Source organism: Mustela putorius, unplaced genomic scaffold, assembly GCF_011764305.1.
Source record: "Mustela putorius furo isolate JIRA1106 unplaced genomic scaffold, ASM1176430v1.1 tig00000874_pilon_pilon_pilon, whole genome shotgun sequence".
NCBI lineage: Eukaryota > Metazoa > Chordata > Mammalia > Carnivora > Mustelidae > Mustela > Mustela putorius.
Window position 1 is genome coordinate 6,697,713 of NW_025421505.1, and position 17,284 is coordinate 6,714,996.

General features: G+C 48.0%; 1 protein-coding gene across 1 annotated transcript in view; it reads right to left on the bottom strand.

Moving 5' to 3' along the window:
* Positions 1 to 2,620: 2,620 nt before the first annotated feature.
* Positions 2,621 to 17,284, bottom strand: part of CDS2 (CDP-diacylglycerol synthase 2) — a 62,447-nt gene continuing 47,783 nt past the window's right edge. The window contains exons 8-13 of the mRNA XM_004751520.3: positions 15,445 to 15,532; positions 14,834 to 14,902; positions 13,779 to 13,931; positions 11,960 to 12,079; positions 10,882 to 10,985; positions 2,621 to 10,621 (exon numbers count right to left, since the gene is read on the bottom strand). Coding sequence (XP_004751577.1) covers positions 10,489 to 10,621; positions 10,882 to 10,985; positions 11,960 to 12,079; positions 13,779 to 13,931; positions 14,834 to 14,902; positions 15,445 to 15,532 — 667 coding nt within the window. The 3' untranslated portion in view covers positions 2,621 to 10,488. The remainder of the gene's footprint in view (positions 10,622 to 10,881; positions 10,986 to 11,959; positions 12,080 to 13,778; positions 13,932 to 14,833; positions 14,903 to 15,444; positions 15,533 to 17,284) is intronic.

The window sequence follows — 17,284 nt, forward strand, 5'->3', positions numbered from 1 at the left end:
CCGAATACAGAAGTCATTCTTCTATTGTTTCCCTCTGCCACCTTCCCCCCAAAGACCAAAAAGTTCATGGCTCTCCTCCTTCTCAAGGAAAAGGCACTCAAGCCTCTAAAATTCTGGCCCCCTACCCAGGAGGAAGTTAGCAGCTGCTTCTGCTGTCCGGTGGGGGTGGAGCCACCCAAAGACAAACTTCATCCAAGTCTTTGTCCTGGCCCAAGAGCTGGACTGTCTGAGAATCCCTGAGAAACGAGACCATCTCACTGAAAGCAAGGGCCCTAGCTGAAAAGAAGCAGATTCCTAAGTGCAGAACAATGAACAGAGACCTTGGCCTTGGATCTGAACTCTTCCCCATCAATGGTCTCATCTAGTCTTCTGGTCCAGAATAATCTCCGTATCTTGGCCACCCCCCTGGTTTGGACATCCCCACGTGGGTATTTCACAGGCACATCAGACTTACTGTGTCCAAAACCAAACTCCTGATCTTCTCCCCCGCTCCACCTCCCACCCCAAACCTGTTCTCCCCTAGCCTTCTTCATCCCCAAACAATGGGGATGCCAGTAGCCCAGACCAGTAGAGCCACAGCCATCCTTCACCCCTCTCCCATGCCAAGTAGAATCTTCCAGCAAATTCTGAACGATGTTGCTATTTCTCCTTGTACCAACCACACCGAGCCACTGTCCCCTGCTGCCTCGGCTGCTGCTGTGTCCCCCTCTCTGGTCCTCCTCCTTTCACAGCTCTGAAATCTGCTCTTAGCACAGCAGTCGAGTCACGTTGAGAACAAACATCAGATCAAATCACTCCTGGGCTCCAAACTCTCCAACAGCTCTCATCTTGCACAAAGTAAAAGCCAGTGGTCTTGCCCTGCATGATAACCCCCCATCTCTGGGACCTCGTTTCCAACCCCTGCTGCTCCCCATTCACCCCACTCCATCCACCACTGCAGCTCCTCGAGGACGTGTCGCATTTTGCTGCGCATCTGCACAAACACCCTCCCCACACCCTTCAGTGTGCCCAGTTGCCCAAACGTCACCTTGGTAGCAAGGTCTTCCTTGATCACCCTATTTAAAATAATCACTCCCCACCACGTTCTCCTCTCCTGGCTACCTTTTCTCCAGCTAACTAGCTACTGCCTTTTTCAAGTGTCTGCCACACTCTCCTGAAATGAACTCCATGAGCACAGAGACTTGGTTGTTGCATCCCAGTGTCCAGACGGGCCAAGCACGGAGCGGGCGCTCCAGGAGCTTGTGCTGTGTGCATGGAGACCATCCAGATCCGAGCACGGGGGCTCTGAGGTGGAAGGACATTAGCAGCAGACTGCACGGTTGCCCACGGGGGACTGGGGCCTCCTCCGAGTGAGCAGATGGACCTCACAGGCCAGGACGACAAGAGCCTTTAGCACATGGACAGCACCACACGAGCCCGTGGCTCCCAGTACAACAGAGGGGCAGGCAGCCAGGGCAAACAACCAATGCTCAGCTTCTCCTTAACCTTGGAAACCCAAGGTTTGGAGAGAGATTTTGTGGGATTTAAAGAAGTAAATGCAGAATTTTTTGCACCTTGACTGTTGGGAAGCAGTTCATCCCAGAAGTCCCCCCCCCCCTTTAGGGTCCCTGTGGGCAAAAAAGGCAGAGGCCCCTTGCAAAAGGCAAACAGTGGAGGTCCCACTGGCCCAAAGTACTAGCCCAGGTGGGGCTGGCCCACTGGGTCCTGGGACTACAGACTCAGGGTGTCCTCCACCACCACCTCCACCAGGCCCACAGTCTTGCTGGGAAAGCAGAGTCTTGGGGTAGGACCGTAAGGTGAGTAGGAGTTAGGCAGGTGGGGGAAACCAGGGGAGAGAAGAGAAATCTGGCAGGGAAACCAGCACGGAGGCAGGGAGTTGGGACAAAGCAGGGACATGCATGGTTGTAAGAGAATAGGGCCCAGGTGTGGGGTCAGAGGTTACAGACTGGGGAACTCATAAACAAGCCTGGACTTGGCCCTCAGGCCGCAGGAGGGCTTCAGCGGAGAACTCTTGCCCCAGACGAACAGGAAGGGTTGGGACGGCAGAGGGAGCCAGGCTGTGGAGAGCCCGCAGGCAGGCAGGATGAAGGTAGGACGGGCGGGCTGTGCTCACGGACGAGATGGCCCCCAGGTACCAGCCGTGGAACACAACTCTGTGGGACACAACACTGGACTGGGGCACGTGTGGGTCAAGGGCCAGGGTCTGGGTTTGGTCGTGCAAAGTCCATATGAAGAGACCTCACAGCCTATGTGGGTTAGGGATGTGCACTTGGGAATCGTGGAGGTGAGTGTGGTCATTGGAGCCCTGGGAGTGGGTCAGAACACAGGACAGAGTTCGGTGTTGGGGACAAGAGAGCCTTGGGCAGAGTGCCACGGTCTGAGGGACTGACAGGTGGAAGAAGATAACTCAGAAAAGTGGCAGAGGAGGAAGAGTTAGGGAAGCAGAAGGAAAGCCAAGAGAGGAGGTTGCGAAGGCCAAGGGCTGTGTCTCCAGAAGCAGGCAGGGGTCGGCAGCATTCTGGGAAAGGATGCTGGCTCCACACAAACCACCCCCTTCTCAAGCCAAGCCCGTGTGCGCCTTCAAAAGGCACTCCTCCCCCAGCAGAAACCACGAGCAACACAGAATTTAATAGATGTTTATTTGTGTAACAGGAACATTCAGGTATATAAATAAGGTAAATATTTCCCAATGTACAATATAGGATGTTCTGGAACTGCGCTGAAAAAGCATCTACATGTATTGTTCAACACAGATCAGATAGCACACAAAGGTCAGCTGTGGCGAATACACGCAGACTCTGTGAACCCCCACGTCGACTAAAGGGCACAGCACACACACACACACACACACACACACACACACACACACAACTGTGGAGGCCCTAGCAGCTGTCTGGTGGGCTCCACACACACCCAAGAGTGGCTCCAAGGTCCCCCACACCTGAGGGCCAGAAACCGAATGTCAGTACCCGGCTTATCCGTGTGGGTCCACTGAATCGCACCCCCCAGAGAAGGGGCAGAGAAACTGACCTCGAGGGGGCAGGATCCATCCAGGCTAAGCTCTGGGTGGCAGACACAGGCGGTGATGGGCCCTAGGTGACTGCCTCACACTCCCCAGTGCGGGTGGGGAGGCCATTTCTGTGTGGGGCGTCTTTCCCATTAAACAGATACTCGGAGCACACAGACCTGAGCAGGTCCACAGCTGCGCCCGACTCACCCAACAACACAGAGCTCCCAGGGCTCCAAGGGGGAGCCTCTTACCTCGCCCACTTTGGTTTTCCCTCCCTCTTTTGGAAAATATTAAACATCAATAAAAATTAAAATTTGGTATCAGCATCAGCTCCAGAAGATAATCCATAATCCACGAGCTTTGAATCTTCCTGGATGGGCTTCTGAGCCCTGTTTCTGGTCCCCACACCTATAAAACACAGTGCTGGCCTCTGTCCGTCTGTCCTCAGCTGTGGGGCTCCTGGCCTCTCCTTTGCCCCCACAGCTCCTCAGCGGTCTTCTGGCTGGAAACCTCCCCTCTCTGCATCCTGTCCTGACTTGTTCTCTTGGGTCCAAGTCCTTTAGTTTTATCGGCCCTGATGTCTGCTCAGCCCTTTCTCTTTCTAGCCAGGTCCCAGACACCCAGCCAGTGGGACATAAGGTAGCAACACAATGCTCTGTGTATGAAAACGAAGCAGCACACCGAGGACACTCTCAGAAAAACATGTATATACATTCTGTCCACTAGAAAATATTAACTCCCTTCCGATTCTGGCGTTTCCAGGCACCAAGGCAGCAAGCCCAGTCTAGGAACCGAATGGAGGTGAGAAGCAGACGTGTTCCAGGAGCCAAGGACAAAAACAGCAACGGGGATGAGATCAGAGACACAATTTCACTTGGAACAGAATCACAGGTGGCCAAACCACGTAAACCCCTAGAGCACTATACACAGGAAAAGGCTGCAAGGAGCCAGGCCCTGCCTAATGCCTGGGAGACCAACACAGGGCCATCGACAGCCCAACTGGGTCCTCATCCCCAGTTGAGAGGACAACTTCTCTACAGACAGAAAGCAGCCTGCGTCCATCAGACTCAACAGTAAGGGAAGAAGTGCCAGGCCTGGCAAATGCTGGTCCAGAAGGGCATGAGGGCAGGCCAAGATCAGCCTGTCGCAGCAGCTGCTTACTGAACTCTTCCACAACCTTCTCCTGATTCCTGTCATAGCCAGTACTTCATTATTCAACTGAAGGGGAGAAACCCTTCTTTAAATACAATGGGCCTTTGAGTCTGGTCTTCTTTCCCCACCAACACCCAGGAAACAGTCCATGTTCAATCGGTAGTTCTGTTATCACTAGTTCATTGGTTTGAGAATTTCGTGGATTCTGTCAACAAGATTCCTCCAAAGCAAAGAAGCCTCCACCTCACACCCATGCCCTCCCCAAGTCCCCATCTCTACTCAGAAAACCAAGTGAAAAGATTTTTTGCACAATCTAGTGCCTATTCCCCTTCGTTCATCACACACCCATGTGATCCTTTAAACTAGCTCGATTCTAGCTAACCCAGACTCCAAGAGAAACACCCCACACCATCTGTCCTCAAGAGGTCACCTGCTTCTAGCCCGTTAGTACTTGTAAGGAAGCTCGAAACACAAGGCCCCTGTCTGGCGATGTGAGGGTGCGGGCAGAGCTTTTAGGCTTTCTGTCACTGCTATAATCTGCCACACAGAAGGCTTCTCTTTTCCCCCACTGAGAGGTCCCCCCACACAGGGAACAGCTGCAGGCCCCTGAGCTGTGTGCAAAGGGCATAGTCCTTGGGCAGAAGAAAACAGGGTCCATGGTGACTCACAGGCCCTCCCCTCTCATGGAGCAGAGGCACCAACAGGGAGGAAGTAAGGGCCTCCTTCTCCAAGGAAAGTCCACACCAGGGGCAACAGGAAGTGGGCAAGACCTCAAGGAAACCATTCCAACTAAGAGTGGACAATTTCTGACCATCCTTATGGCCATTTAGAAGGCCAGCCTGATAAAAGGAAAGAGAAGTGTGATGCACCCAGACACTGGAGGTGGGTGTGAAGGTTGGATAACTTCTCTCAAAATCTTTTAGACTGTGAACACCCAGGATGCGTGCTGGGCAGTAACAGTGCAGTGACTAAGAATCTAGTCTCTGGCATTACATCAACTAGGTTCAATTTACTCGCTGAGTTCAACAAAAATAACTACCATTTATTGAAGGCTTACTATGTGCCAGACACTATGCTAAATGCTTACATGCGTTATCTCCTAAAAACCCTCACAACATTCCCACGAGGGAGGTGTAACTCTCAGACCCCACCAGTTGGAGTCACACCCAGTAACCTGCCCAGACCTAGGGCTATTGGAGCCAGAAGTCTATCTCCTCAGCCACTGAGATCAGCCTGTCATGGTGCCTCAGTTTCCTTACCTATAAAATGGGGATAATACCTAATTAAAGGTTGTTTTCTGGATTAAAAGGGATAAGCCCTTAGCACTATACCTGGCACATATTAAGCACTATGACTATTATTGCAGTTATTATTAACAAACACACTGTTGGCATCTTACTGGCTCAAGAATAAAAAGGAGCTTCAGCAGAAAGGCATTTGGTGGAGAGAGGGACAGAACGGGACAGAGTCTTCAAATGGCCAACAGATTTGAAACCCACTGGCCATAAGGTCCTAGATGTCACCTATTCTGCCCCCAGTCTCATAAATCACCCACATGTTCTACAAACCCTAACATTTCAGCATCCAAAGTATACCTCCCAAAAGGCCCTCACAGCTATGATCTCTTTGCCCTTGAAAACAGTTTACATACAAACCAGCGAAAATCTCACTCAGTCAGGAGACAGCCCCAGGGAAGAATAGCCTCTACCCTTCTGAGAGCCCAGATAAGTAAGGTCACTGCTGGTCAGCCTGAAAAGGGGAGGGTGGCAGGGCAGAGCCAGGAGGAACAGAAAGACAGGGCCACCATCCAGTGGTACAAGCAGTCAGCAGCTGGGACTCCATTCGTGACTGAGAAGAGGGCCGCCTTCTGCAAGGATGTGGGTGAGCAGAGTCTGGGACTAAGAGGAGGTGGGCCTGGAAGAGACCTTTCACTCATTATCACTTGGCCCAAAGGGCAGCACCCTCTGCAGGTCAAGCCATCAGATCCTCACCCAACAAGGGAAACCAAGTCAGGTAGTGGGAGTAGCAAATGTTTTCAAAAACTAGAAACTGGGCAACTGTGTGGACAGCAATCGAGGGAAAGAGAAATTCATTTTGACCATGACAAGGACAGAATGAGACTCTGCCCAAGAGTTAGCCGGTCTGCGGGAAGCCAATGGTTTTTTCCAGCTGTTCCTTCGGGGTCCCTGCTGCAGACAAGCACAGTGAGTCTGCAAATGGTTTACCGTCCTGTGATGTCTACACAGCCACCTGGACATCCTCCTCTTAGCTCTTCCCACCCACTTTGGTGGGTCCAAGTGAAACCAACCCCCTCCCCACTCTACCTGCTACTCAGCACATCACTGCAATGGGAAAGGAAGGTGAGCACAGAGTTAGTCTGAAAGATCACCACGGTGCCAAAGACACTTCAGACACAAGAAGAGGTTCTGGCAAAGATAGACAACATCTGGTAGAGAAATGAAAAGCTACTTGCTTAGAAATGGACCTGGGCAGGCTCCTTACAGAGCAAGGCCATTGCTGAGTTTTCTGAGCAGTGACGCACTTTGCCCTGAGTCATTCACATCCCGCCCCCGCCGTCTCCCATCAACATCAGGGGTGCTCTGGGCCAGCTGCGGACTCACGGACACTTGGAAGATCTGAACTCAAGGATCCATTCGTATCAGCCTCTAGCCAACTCAGCAACTAGCTTACTCAAATCAGGGTCTGTTTAATCTCCTTTAAAATAGGGTATACAGAGGGACGCCTGGGTGGCTCAGTTGGTTAAGCGGCTGCCTTCGGCCCAGGTCATGATCCCAGCGTCCTGGGATCGAGTCCCACATCGGGCTCCTTGCTCGGCAGGGAGCCTGCTTCTCCCTCTGCCTCTGCCTGCCTCTCTGTCTGCCTGTGCTTGCTCACTTTCTCTCCCTCTATCACTGGCAAATAAATAAATTAAAAAAAAAAAAATAGGGTATACAGAAAGATTCCAAAAATATGTCAAGTTACAGGAGAAGAAGCACAGTGGGGGAAAATAAATAAATACCACAAAAATGGCTCCTAAGTCCACCTGTGTATGATGAAATACATTTCACCCCTTCTAAAAGTGAAAGAGATACTAACTTCAGACATACATTATCGACTTAGAAATACAGAATATAGAAAATACTAAGAGTAAATACATTTTAAATATAATTATACTATAGCTACTAATATGCTCAGAATATGAAATAGGCAAAAAATAATAAACACAAACAAGACCCAGGCTGCCTTAGGGGGTTTCACTCTCAGAAGCAAAACATATATGTGACTTTCTCAATGCTGAGGCAATGCAGTGAAAGGGGTGGCAAGTGCTCATAAGGGGAAAAGACTCGGGTATCCCCTGAGCAGTCCCCAGGGAGGACACTCTGTAGATGCTCCCTGGTTTCCATGACAACCTTGCTCCTCAGCTCCCTCCCTAAGCTCCATCCTGGGGCACAGGTCCACCAGATGCTGAATTCCTGGCACACTGACCACCACTTTCACAAAAGCAAGTGGGGCTAGGGATGAACCCAGTCCCTGTGAGCAGAGTGCAAGGTAGAGTGAGGCTTGCCTCTGCCATGTGACCCTAGGGAAGGCTCCCTCTGCTCTGGGCCTCTGCGTCCTCAGCCACAAGGTGCTTGGGACTCCCACCTGAGGCGCCTTAGGGGGCCGCTGTGAGAAAGTGGAAGATTCAGAGCAGAAAACAAAAGTCTCTAAACCAGGACTGCAGGATATTTATGATGCAATAACAAGTGGGAAACATCACACCACACATGGGAGGGAGACGCGGAAGTCACAAGGGAGAGCACACAGTTTCTGTCACATTTTATTTCTCACACACAAACAAGTGGATCTGAAGCAAGTTATGCCATTCATGAAGACCTGCACAGGGGTATGTTAAAATAGTCTCTAGCAATCTTGTTTATATGGTGAAATACCTCAATAAATGGGAGAAAGAAAAACACTGTGTATAGACAGAGACAGACACAGGTGGCTTTGCTTGCCTGGCTACTAGGCTAGGAAATTCCTCTTCCTTGACCAGAAAGCATGTGCGGAAAATAGAAGATAAAACCGAAGCTGACCTTCTGGACTTCTTGCGAAGAGCTCTTGTGAGCATCCAGCTTCAGTCTCCCAGGACGCCAGAGGCCCCCTCAGCAACCACCGCCTTCCACAAAGGATTGTGCCAGGCACGCCGATCCCAATGATGCCCCTATTCAAGGGCTGCTGGGCCCCAGGCACCAAGGCGCCCACTGCAGGCCCACAATAAGGTGACAGAGACAACCCCTTCTGTCTCTGGTTTTAGGAACCAAGTCCATTCTTCAATGTGAAAACTACATTTGTTACTAATGACCTCCACTGTTTAAGACTGGTTGGTAAGATACTGATTCATCTCAAAGACAAGCATTTAGAAACGGCCAGAAAGCTCTTGCTGTTTGTGTGCCCAGGACACAACTTGATACCCACAAGTAGCCTCTGGTGACACGAACTTGCTCAGTCAGAATCACGGAATACTGAATTAAGGGAGTGCTCAGAACACGAGGACCCAGAGAGGGATGTGTCCTGCCCAGGGTCACCCGGGCAGAATGGAAACCCCACACAAAAACACAGTTTGTTTTTAAGGGGCCCTCAGCCCTGAACCAGGAAAGCCACATGTTGAAACGGAAGTACAAGCTCAGACGGGGAAAGCTGCTTCAATGTTGCACTCGTGGGGAGACCCAGGCAGTGACCTTGAGCTGCCATGTCAACAAGGGCCTGCCGCCCTGTGCCCGCAGATGGCAGTGAGCTGAGCTGACTCACTCAAAGCTGAGTGAGCTTTCAAGGACGACTAACGAAAACAGAAACAGAATGAAACAGTAGCAGACTAAGGTGCTGAAGCAAGTCACCGCACCCTCAATTGGCAAGGAGAACCAGCATGGCACGGAATAACTGAACACAGATGGGCACCAGTTCTCTTTCCTATCCTCCCCTGCTTGTTGACCTAACAAAGAACTTGTCTCCCTAAAGTCAACATCACTCCTATCAGAAGGCGGGGGTGGGGTGGGGGGAATCACAGTTTAAAAGAAAAAAAGGTCCCTCAATAAAATACGAACCACATTTAAACTGGTCACATTTCATATATATATATATATATATACACATATATATATGTGTATATATATATATATATATATATAAAGTGTGCATGTAATCTTCAGAACAGTCACACCTCTATACCTCTAATCAGGTTAGGTTTCCAGAGTTGTAAGCAGGATTTTGTGGTTGCAGTGAAGAAGTCATGGTACAACTGAAATCACTGTAAGAAGTAAGTGATTTTTTTAAAACACACACACAGGTACACACTTGCCTTTAGAGTAGTATATACACAACACAGCAGCTACAAGGGTGGTCTGTCAGGCAAAGGGCACGTGAACGAGAAACCCCCTGCTCCCTGCCTAACAGGAGAGCCCCCAGGAGGGATTCAGCAGCAACAAGTCTACAGCACAAAGGTGAAAGGCATCGGCCCTGAAAAGACACAGTTAGCCGAACTGCCCAAGAGGAGCCACGTGAGCCGACCACCTGGGGGAAGGGCTCGTGACCGCACGTTCTACCCCATACACTCAAAATATTACAGTGTACTTTTTCGGACTATTATAAATAATTTCTCGTGCTTCCTGAAAAAAAATATTGAAGCCTTCTTTCAGTCTGCGATGAAGTAAGGTTAACCCAGGTCATAAAGCAGAGCTCACGCCCTACAGGATCTTGCGGGTAGAATGTTTATCTAATTAAACAGTCTTTGTCCCTCCAAACAGAAGGCAATTGTCCCGTCGCTTCAGGGCAGGGATTCTCGAGAGGCCCAGGTGAAAGCTCTCAGCAGCAAAGACATCCCCAAAGACATCCAAGCCGTGCACCTCTTTGCAGCTGGGGGGCAGCTACAAGGGCAGGCCGGGGGCAGGGGAGGGGCCCTGAACTGGTCAGCCACAGATAAACATCCGCTCCCTCCCTGAAGGAGCCCGGCAACAGAAACTCTAGCTTGGGAGCAAGAAGCACCAAGCAGATGCAGCCCAGGTGGGCAACACTGTCTTCCAGGTTAAAACTTCTGTTTAAAAAGCCTGAAAGGTCTGACCCCGATGATTTCTTTCCAACTCAGAGCTGTAGTTTACCCACGACCCAAATCATAAGCACATAGACTGTATATACAGATTGTTCTGAAAACCCACAAATAAAAAATGCTCTACAAAAAAAAAAAAAAGACAGTGAGTTGAAGCCTTGTCATCGACTGAGTCACACCAGGGAGGCTTTGCCTTCCCCTAGCCCCTCGCTCGCTTGTTCCTGCCGTCTTGGGCCTGGGGCTGCTACTCATCCTCCACGGCAGCTGTCAGCACCCCCTTGTCGGCCAGGTGAGATCTGAGGGTGTTGAAGATATGTAGCTGCTGGTCCGGACGCAGGGTCAGGAACTGCTGAATCAGCTTGCTTGGGTTGGGGCCCCTGGAAGAGAATGTGAGGAAACAGCGCTGAGCGGAGGTCCAGCAGTTTCTGGGGCCTGATTATTCAAACAGCTGCTATTCCCGCTGGATTCCCTATTTGTGGAGGGCAGGGGGACCCTCAGAGAACCCAGAGAGAGTAGCAACTGAAAACCGCATTCATGTTTGGGATGCATTTCCCTCCCACTGATTTGTAGCTACACTTCTAGAATTTCACCACATTCAGAATCCCACCAACTTGGTCCAGATGGAAAGGCACTGTACCTGATAAAACTGGCAATGTACACATTAACAAAGGTGGCCATCAGGTACTGGCAGTCAAAGCGATCCATGATGCCTCCGTGGCCAGGAATGGTGTTGGCAAAGTCCTGTTAAAGGAAGGGGCAAGACTGGTGAACCTGGGGAGGCCAACCCCAAACCCTGGCCTACTGTCCCACCTCTGAGCCCAGCTACTGTCCTGAGTAGCTAAGGGCAACAGAAAGTAAGAAGTATTGGTTCAAATGCTGAGGGTATAATAGGACAGAGTCTTATGATATAATGTTTCTTATGAAGAAAGATACAAGATATATGAACAAATACACTGAAAATCAAACTACAGCTGACCCTTGAACAACAGGGGTTTGAACTACACGGGTCCACCTATACATGAATTTTTTTCAGTAAATACAGTACATTGATGTGAATGCATTTTCTCTTCTTTCAAATTTTCTTAATCACATTTTTTTCCCTCTAGCTTACTTTATTGTAAGAATACAGTCTATAATACGTATGATATACAAAATAAGTGTTAATCAACTGTTATCAGTAATTCTTCTGGTCAGCAGTTATATGTGAATTTTCTGCTGCGTGGGAGGATGGGGACAAGAGGGAGGGATCAGTGCCTCTAACCCCTGTGTTGTTCAAGGGTCAACTATGATGAATTTTCTTGGAAACAATGTTGTTATTATTGTTTTTTGGAGAGAGAGAGAGAGCGAGAGAGAGAGAGAGAGCGCATGTGGGGAGGGGGTGGCCAAAGAGCAGATAAAGAATCTTAAGCAGACTCCATGCCCAGTGCCAAGACTGATGTGGGGCTTGATCTCAGGACCTTGAGATCATGACCTGAGCTGAAATCAAGAGTTAGACACTTAACCAAATGAGTCACCCAGGTGCCCCGGAAACAATGTACTTTAAATTTACCAGCCTAAATCCCACCCATGGGTGAAGAGGAGCACACATTAACAGTCTGGTTTATAGCTTGGTATTTACAGCTCAGAATTTTGAAGGAGAGGGTAGTGGATGGGGTGGGACAGGAGGAGACCAGGCTGGGAGACAATGAGAGAAACAAAAAAGAGGGTTTTCCTACTTTGATTTTAAAGGCTCGTTTGAATCCACTTGCAAAGAACCCTCCGAAGGGGCCAATGAGCGAGGCGAACGTGGAGAGGGCGATGCTGTGGATCTGGAAGGGGTACATCCAGACTGTTGTCTAAGAAGGATAAATGAAATCAGTCAAGATGCCTTGTTAACACAAGTGAGTCTTTATGAAATGAACTCTATTTTCCCTCCAAATACAAAATTAGTAAGAAAACTGGATTTTGTCTGTAACTCTCTAGTGCTCAGCCTAATAGAGGACATTCAGTATCATGCATTCAGTCTGTTGCAGTATGATGTTTTAATTGAACTATGTGAAGAAAATTCAGCCTCACACAAATTAAGTGGCTGAAAAAAGGAAGAGTACTTTATTTTTTTTTAAGATTTTATTTATTTATTTGACAGACAGAGATCACAACTTGGCAGAGAAGCAGGCAGAGAGAGAGGAGGAAGCAGGCTCCCTGCTGAGCAGAGAGCCCGATTCGGGGCTCGATCCCAGGACCCTGGGATCGTGACCTGAGCCCAAGGCAGAGGCTTTAGCTCACTGAGCCACCGAGGCGCCCCAAGGAAGAGTATTTTAGATAATTATGGGTATTCTTCTCTGACACTACACCAGAACTTGACAAGTGGTAGTTTCTTAAGAATTTGGTGCAGTGTGGAATTTGAAATCCTACAAATGAACTTTCTGTGCTCTTAACATTAAAATCCATTAACCTGTTTTGCACTTTGAATGGATCTTTGACCCACACCTGACAGTTCTAACACCACGCACTGGCCACTTAGAAAACGAAAGTTCACCGAATTATGTAAGTCTTCCAAGTGTAGACAGCTTGCTACATGCAATGTCAAAACATCGTTATGTTAAAATCACTATAAAAATCACACACACCCAAAAATCACTGCAGCTCTCATCCACAAAGCTTTGAAGTATCAGGAAGCTGTCAAACTCCGGGGACAGGTACATGCTTTCCAAAATATTAATTTTCACTTGGAATCCAAATTCTATCATCAGTAACAATCACTGTCAGGGGTTTTCCTTGAAGTGACAGGCTCGCTTGATTCATTTTCAAGAAAAATGTTATCAAATACACAAGGCTGAAACACTAGAGTTTGTCAGTTCTTTTCAAGTAAAAAGTATGTCCCTATTAAAAAAAAGCAGCTAGCTCAGCTCAAACAGGTACATGCGCACTTTCCTTTAGGTAAGCACCGGACTGCCATATTTAGCAGAAATGTTCTAGGCATAGTTTCCATTTGGGTACACAAGAGTATAGACAGGTATGTATTCAAGGGTCAGAATATAATAAAATGAACCACATTACGTTTTCATCAAAGACATTCTTGAGAAGAGCTGGCTTATTCTAACTGCGAGTGTGTGGCATGAAGAATCCCACGACTTAGTCCAGTTTCCTGCCACTGCCTTCACTTGTGCTAGAGCATTAGCGAGCTTACCCACCACTGCTTTTGCACCATTCACAGCAAATGTCAACAAAGTAAAAACAGGCAAATAATGTCATATTATTATTATGAAAATAACTGACCTCACAGGCCCCCTGAAAGGATCTCAGGGTTCCTTAGGGATCCACAGAGCACAGTTTGAGAACCACTGGTCTACATGAACTGAGGTGAGACGAAAGGTCTCCTTCTGCTCTCGCCCTTACCTGACTTGAATGAGTCTCCTCTATCCTGGGCCCTGGCATTGTGGAGGGAGGAAGCTAAGCTTTTTCTGAGGGAGTGGCAGTGGTGGAGAGAGGGCTCTCTCTCTCTGTAGTCACTACCTAACCAAGGATAGCTTGCCCGATGTGAGCGGCACATACCAAGCCAATGACCGACTGGATCACCTCAGGAATGCTGTACTCCTGCAGACGGAAGAGGTCCGAGGGCTCACAGTCCACAGTGAAGCTGTTGGTGTCATTGTTGTATTCCACGGGGCAGACAAAGCATCTGTACCCGGACATCACATAGGACAGCTGAGGATGAAAAGCAGAGTCGGGCAGAAGAGACGAGGCCCAGCCAGCCCACCCAGGCCCCACACATGGGGCTTGGCTGTCCCCCTCACAGTGCCTAGGACCCTGCTAACTGTGAGCTGGGTACTAAATCAGAGGTTCATGCTTCCCCACAGGTGTATTTTGCCTGAATTTGGAAAAGCATTTGAAAACAGGTACATGGCCTGCTGAGGCTTTACACAGAATTGCCTGAACACCTAGGTCAAAATCCATGAAAGACCTGAAGGAATTTGGGCAAAGAACTACAAGAAGATTCTCCCCAGTTAGGGGAGCTATGGTCCCTTTTCCTCAGGATCCCTTAATTTCATTTGAACTGGAGGCAGGATGTCAGGGAGTGGTACAGTGAGAAACAGCCAGCCTGGGGGAAGAAGGTGGAGGAGCAATGAAGAAAGGGAATCAGTACTGGAGGACAGCTAGACACCCCTGAAAAAGGAGAGAGGCTGGGCTGATGGTCAGAAGCAGGGTTAGGGCGGGAAGATCATCCTCCTCCCACAGGATGCACATGGGAGAGAACCTCGGCCAAAGCGGCAGAGCCCGCCTCCCCCCTTACTCTCAGCTGCCAGTCACTCAACCTTGAAATATCAAAAGGGTGGACAAGAACACTACCTGCTGGGCATCGCATGCCTCAGCCCGAGGGGAGTGCAGGCACACATGGCCCCGCCCCTCAGCTGCCAAGACCCTGTTTGAGAACTGGCATGGGGCTAGTGACAGAGAGTGCCATACTCACGCCCCTCAGGGGCAAGGTTACCGTGCAGCAGGACAGAGTCCTGGGCCTCAGGAAACAAGCTCTCTAGCCCTGGACAAGCTCTGAGGGAGGGTGGGAGGTCTCTGTCCACTCCCCCACCCAGCAGCAGACCACCACCTACCAGAAGGCCAAACACCACAGTAGCAAAGAAGCCCCCAATGAAGCCTTCCCAGGTCTTCTTCGGGGACAGCTACAGACAGAAAGCAAACTCTTAACAAAGGGCATTTTGATAACTGGCTTTGAGAACAATGATTACTTATTTAAAACCTTCCTACTATAAGAAACAAAACAAAACAAAACAAAAACCCCACCTCATTCTGTTAACCTCCTTCCCTTCTAAAACAACCCCTGCCTGCTCTCCTTGTTCCTGGCCTGATACCCCTCAGTTTCTGTCTGTCCCAGTTTATATATATATATTTTTTAATATATTTTTAAAATATATTTTATATTATATATGAATATAATTAAATGACAACACGCAAATTCCGATCAAAGTCCCAAAAATGTGTCTATATAATCTATAAGATATTTTCTCTGTTAGCTCTTTTTTTCTCTATGAATAGTCATCTTCCTTTGGCTTTTCTCCTGAAACTAAGTTTTTGCCAGCCTTTCTCCAGGACGACATGAAGACATTCATACAAGCTAGACTTCTTCTGCCCCAAGCTGATCTACTCTACAAAAAGGACCACCCTTCCCTCACAGTGGTATTTCATGTTAGGGTGACCCATTTACCTTGATGAGTGGGGTCCGACCGAAGAAGAAGCCAAACATATAGGCCATAATGTCATTACAGATCACACAAGAGATGGGGACAATGAACCTAGAGAATAAACCAAAGTGAAAACCAACTCTCCCCAGATGACAGTACCTCAGAGGTCTACAAAACAATGCCATTCATCAACTCCAGGAAAAAAATAACCCGTTAAGTACTTGTCATCCATGAAGGAATAAGCTAGAAAGAAAGAAAATACCAGACAAGCTATACCTAGTACCTGGCACACAGCAGACATTCCAATCTTTACCAAATGGCTCCCGAGTAAATGGAGGTGGGATTCTATAAAATGTCATGTGTTCCTTTTTTGTTATGAAGTAATATATGCACGTGGTAATACAAATTTGAACTGTAAAGAAGAGAAAGTTTTCCTTGTTTCCCCATCCCTATCTCCATTCCCCCCAAATAACTACTTTTACTCATTCCTGACTACTTCGTGTCTATTTCATAATTTATCTAGGTGAACGGTTTATGACTAGCTCTCAGGGGCACTCCCTCTCCCTAGGGCTACGCTGAGCACAGAACCACAACTCACAGATCTAGCTATCTTTTCGAGCTCCCGCGCCCCCCTCCTCACCTGCTGATCCCCACTATGACAAAGGAGGCCATTTCCACATTTGTATCCTTCTGCTCTCCCCCCTCTCCGCTCCCTGACCATCATGTTTTTCAAATGTCCTCTATTTAAAGTTCTGTATTTAACATAATATACGTAAATCTCTGACTTCCTAGCCCATCAACTAGAGGCAATATCTTCTGTTTGTTAAGGGAGCATCTGTATCCTCACAACCCCGCCCAGTATTTACTTCGTCCAGGCTTCTTGCACATATCCTCTGCTCTTCATATTTTCTATACCTACAGTTAAATCCTGTAGGTAAAGCTGAAAACCAATAACCAGAGATTTTAATATGATTCACTGTAGAAACAAGTGGCATGTTTGGCCCTAAAGATAAGGACTTATCAGAAGCCATTCTTTAGAATTACCTAACAAAAACTGAAAGGGGAAAATCGCGAGCCTCCCCAGATCATTACTACCATTGTTTTAAACATGGTAAGACCAGCATTTATATGAGCTAGTCTCTGTTCCAAGCACTTTACATATATTTACTAATTTATTCCTCAGGAGGTGAATATTACTATACCCTCATTCTGAGATCTGGAAACAGAGCACAGTTTGGGGTCTTAAGCACAACACTTCAGTACCTCTTATATAAACGAGGATATGCCTTTGCCTTTCACCAAAATCATCCGGCTTTCTCAGCCTGCTGATTTCCATAAATGTTGACAGATTTCCTACTGAAACCATTGCATTTCTGGAATAAAATCTACTAAGTAATGAGTACATGGTGCTTTTGACACATTGCCGGATTCTATTTGCCAATATGTACAAAGGTTTATCTGTAATCATTAGAGAAATCAGTTTAACATTCTTCTTTCTGCCTCCCCAAGCTTATCAGCTTTAGTATGAAGGGGTAGATAAAACTCTGCTATTATCATTGGTTGTTTTCTTCCCAGGTATGGATTCTTAGGTAATTTTCAAAGATCTTTAACAGATAGTGATCTTTCAAGTTTTCTTCTGCATGACTGTTGGTAGTTTACATTTTACCAGATCACGACATTTTCCTTTAGTTTTTTAAATCTGTTGCTATAGGGTTGCATTGTCTTTGATTCTTTAATTATCCATGTACTTGTTAGTCTAGAATATCAGTTCTTAAAGCATAGGTCCTGACCAGCAGCATCACCTGGGAATGTACTAGTGATTCAAATTCTCATTACTGAATCTGCTGAGGCCTCAGGAGTGAG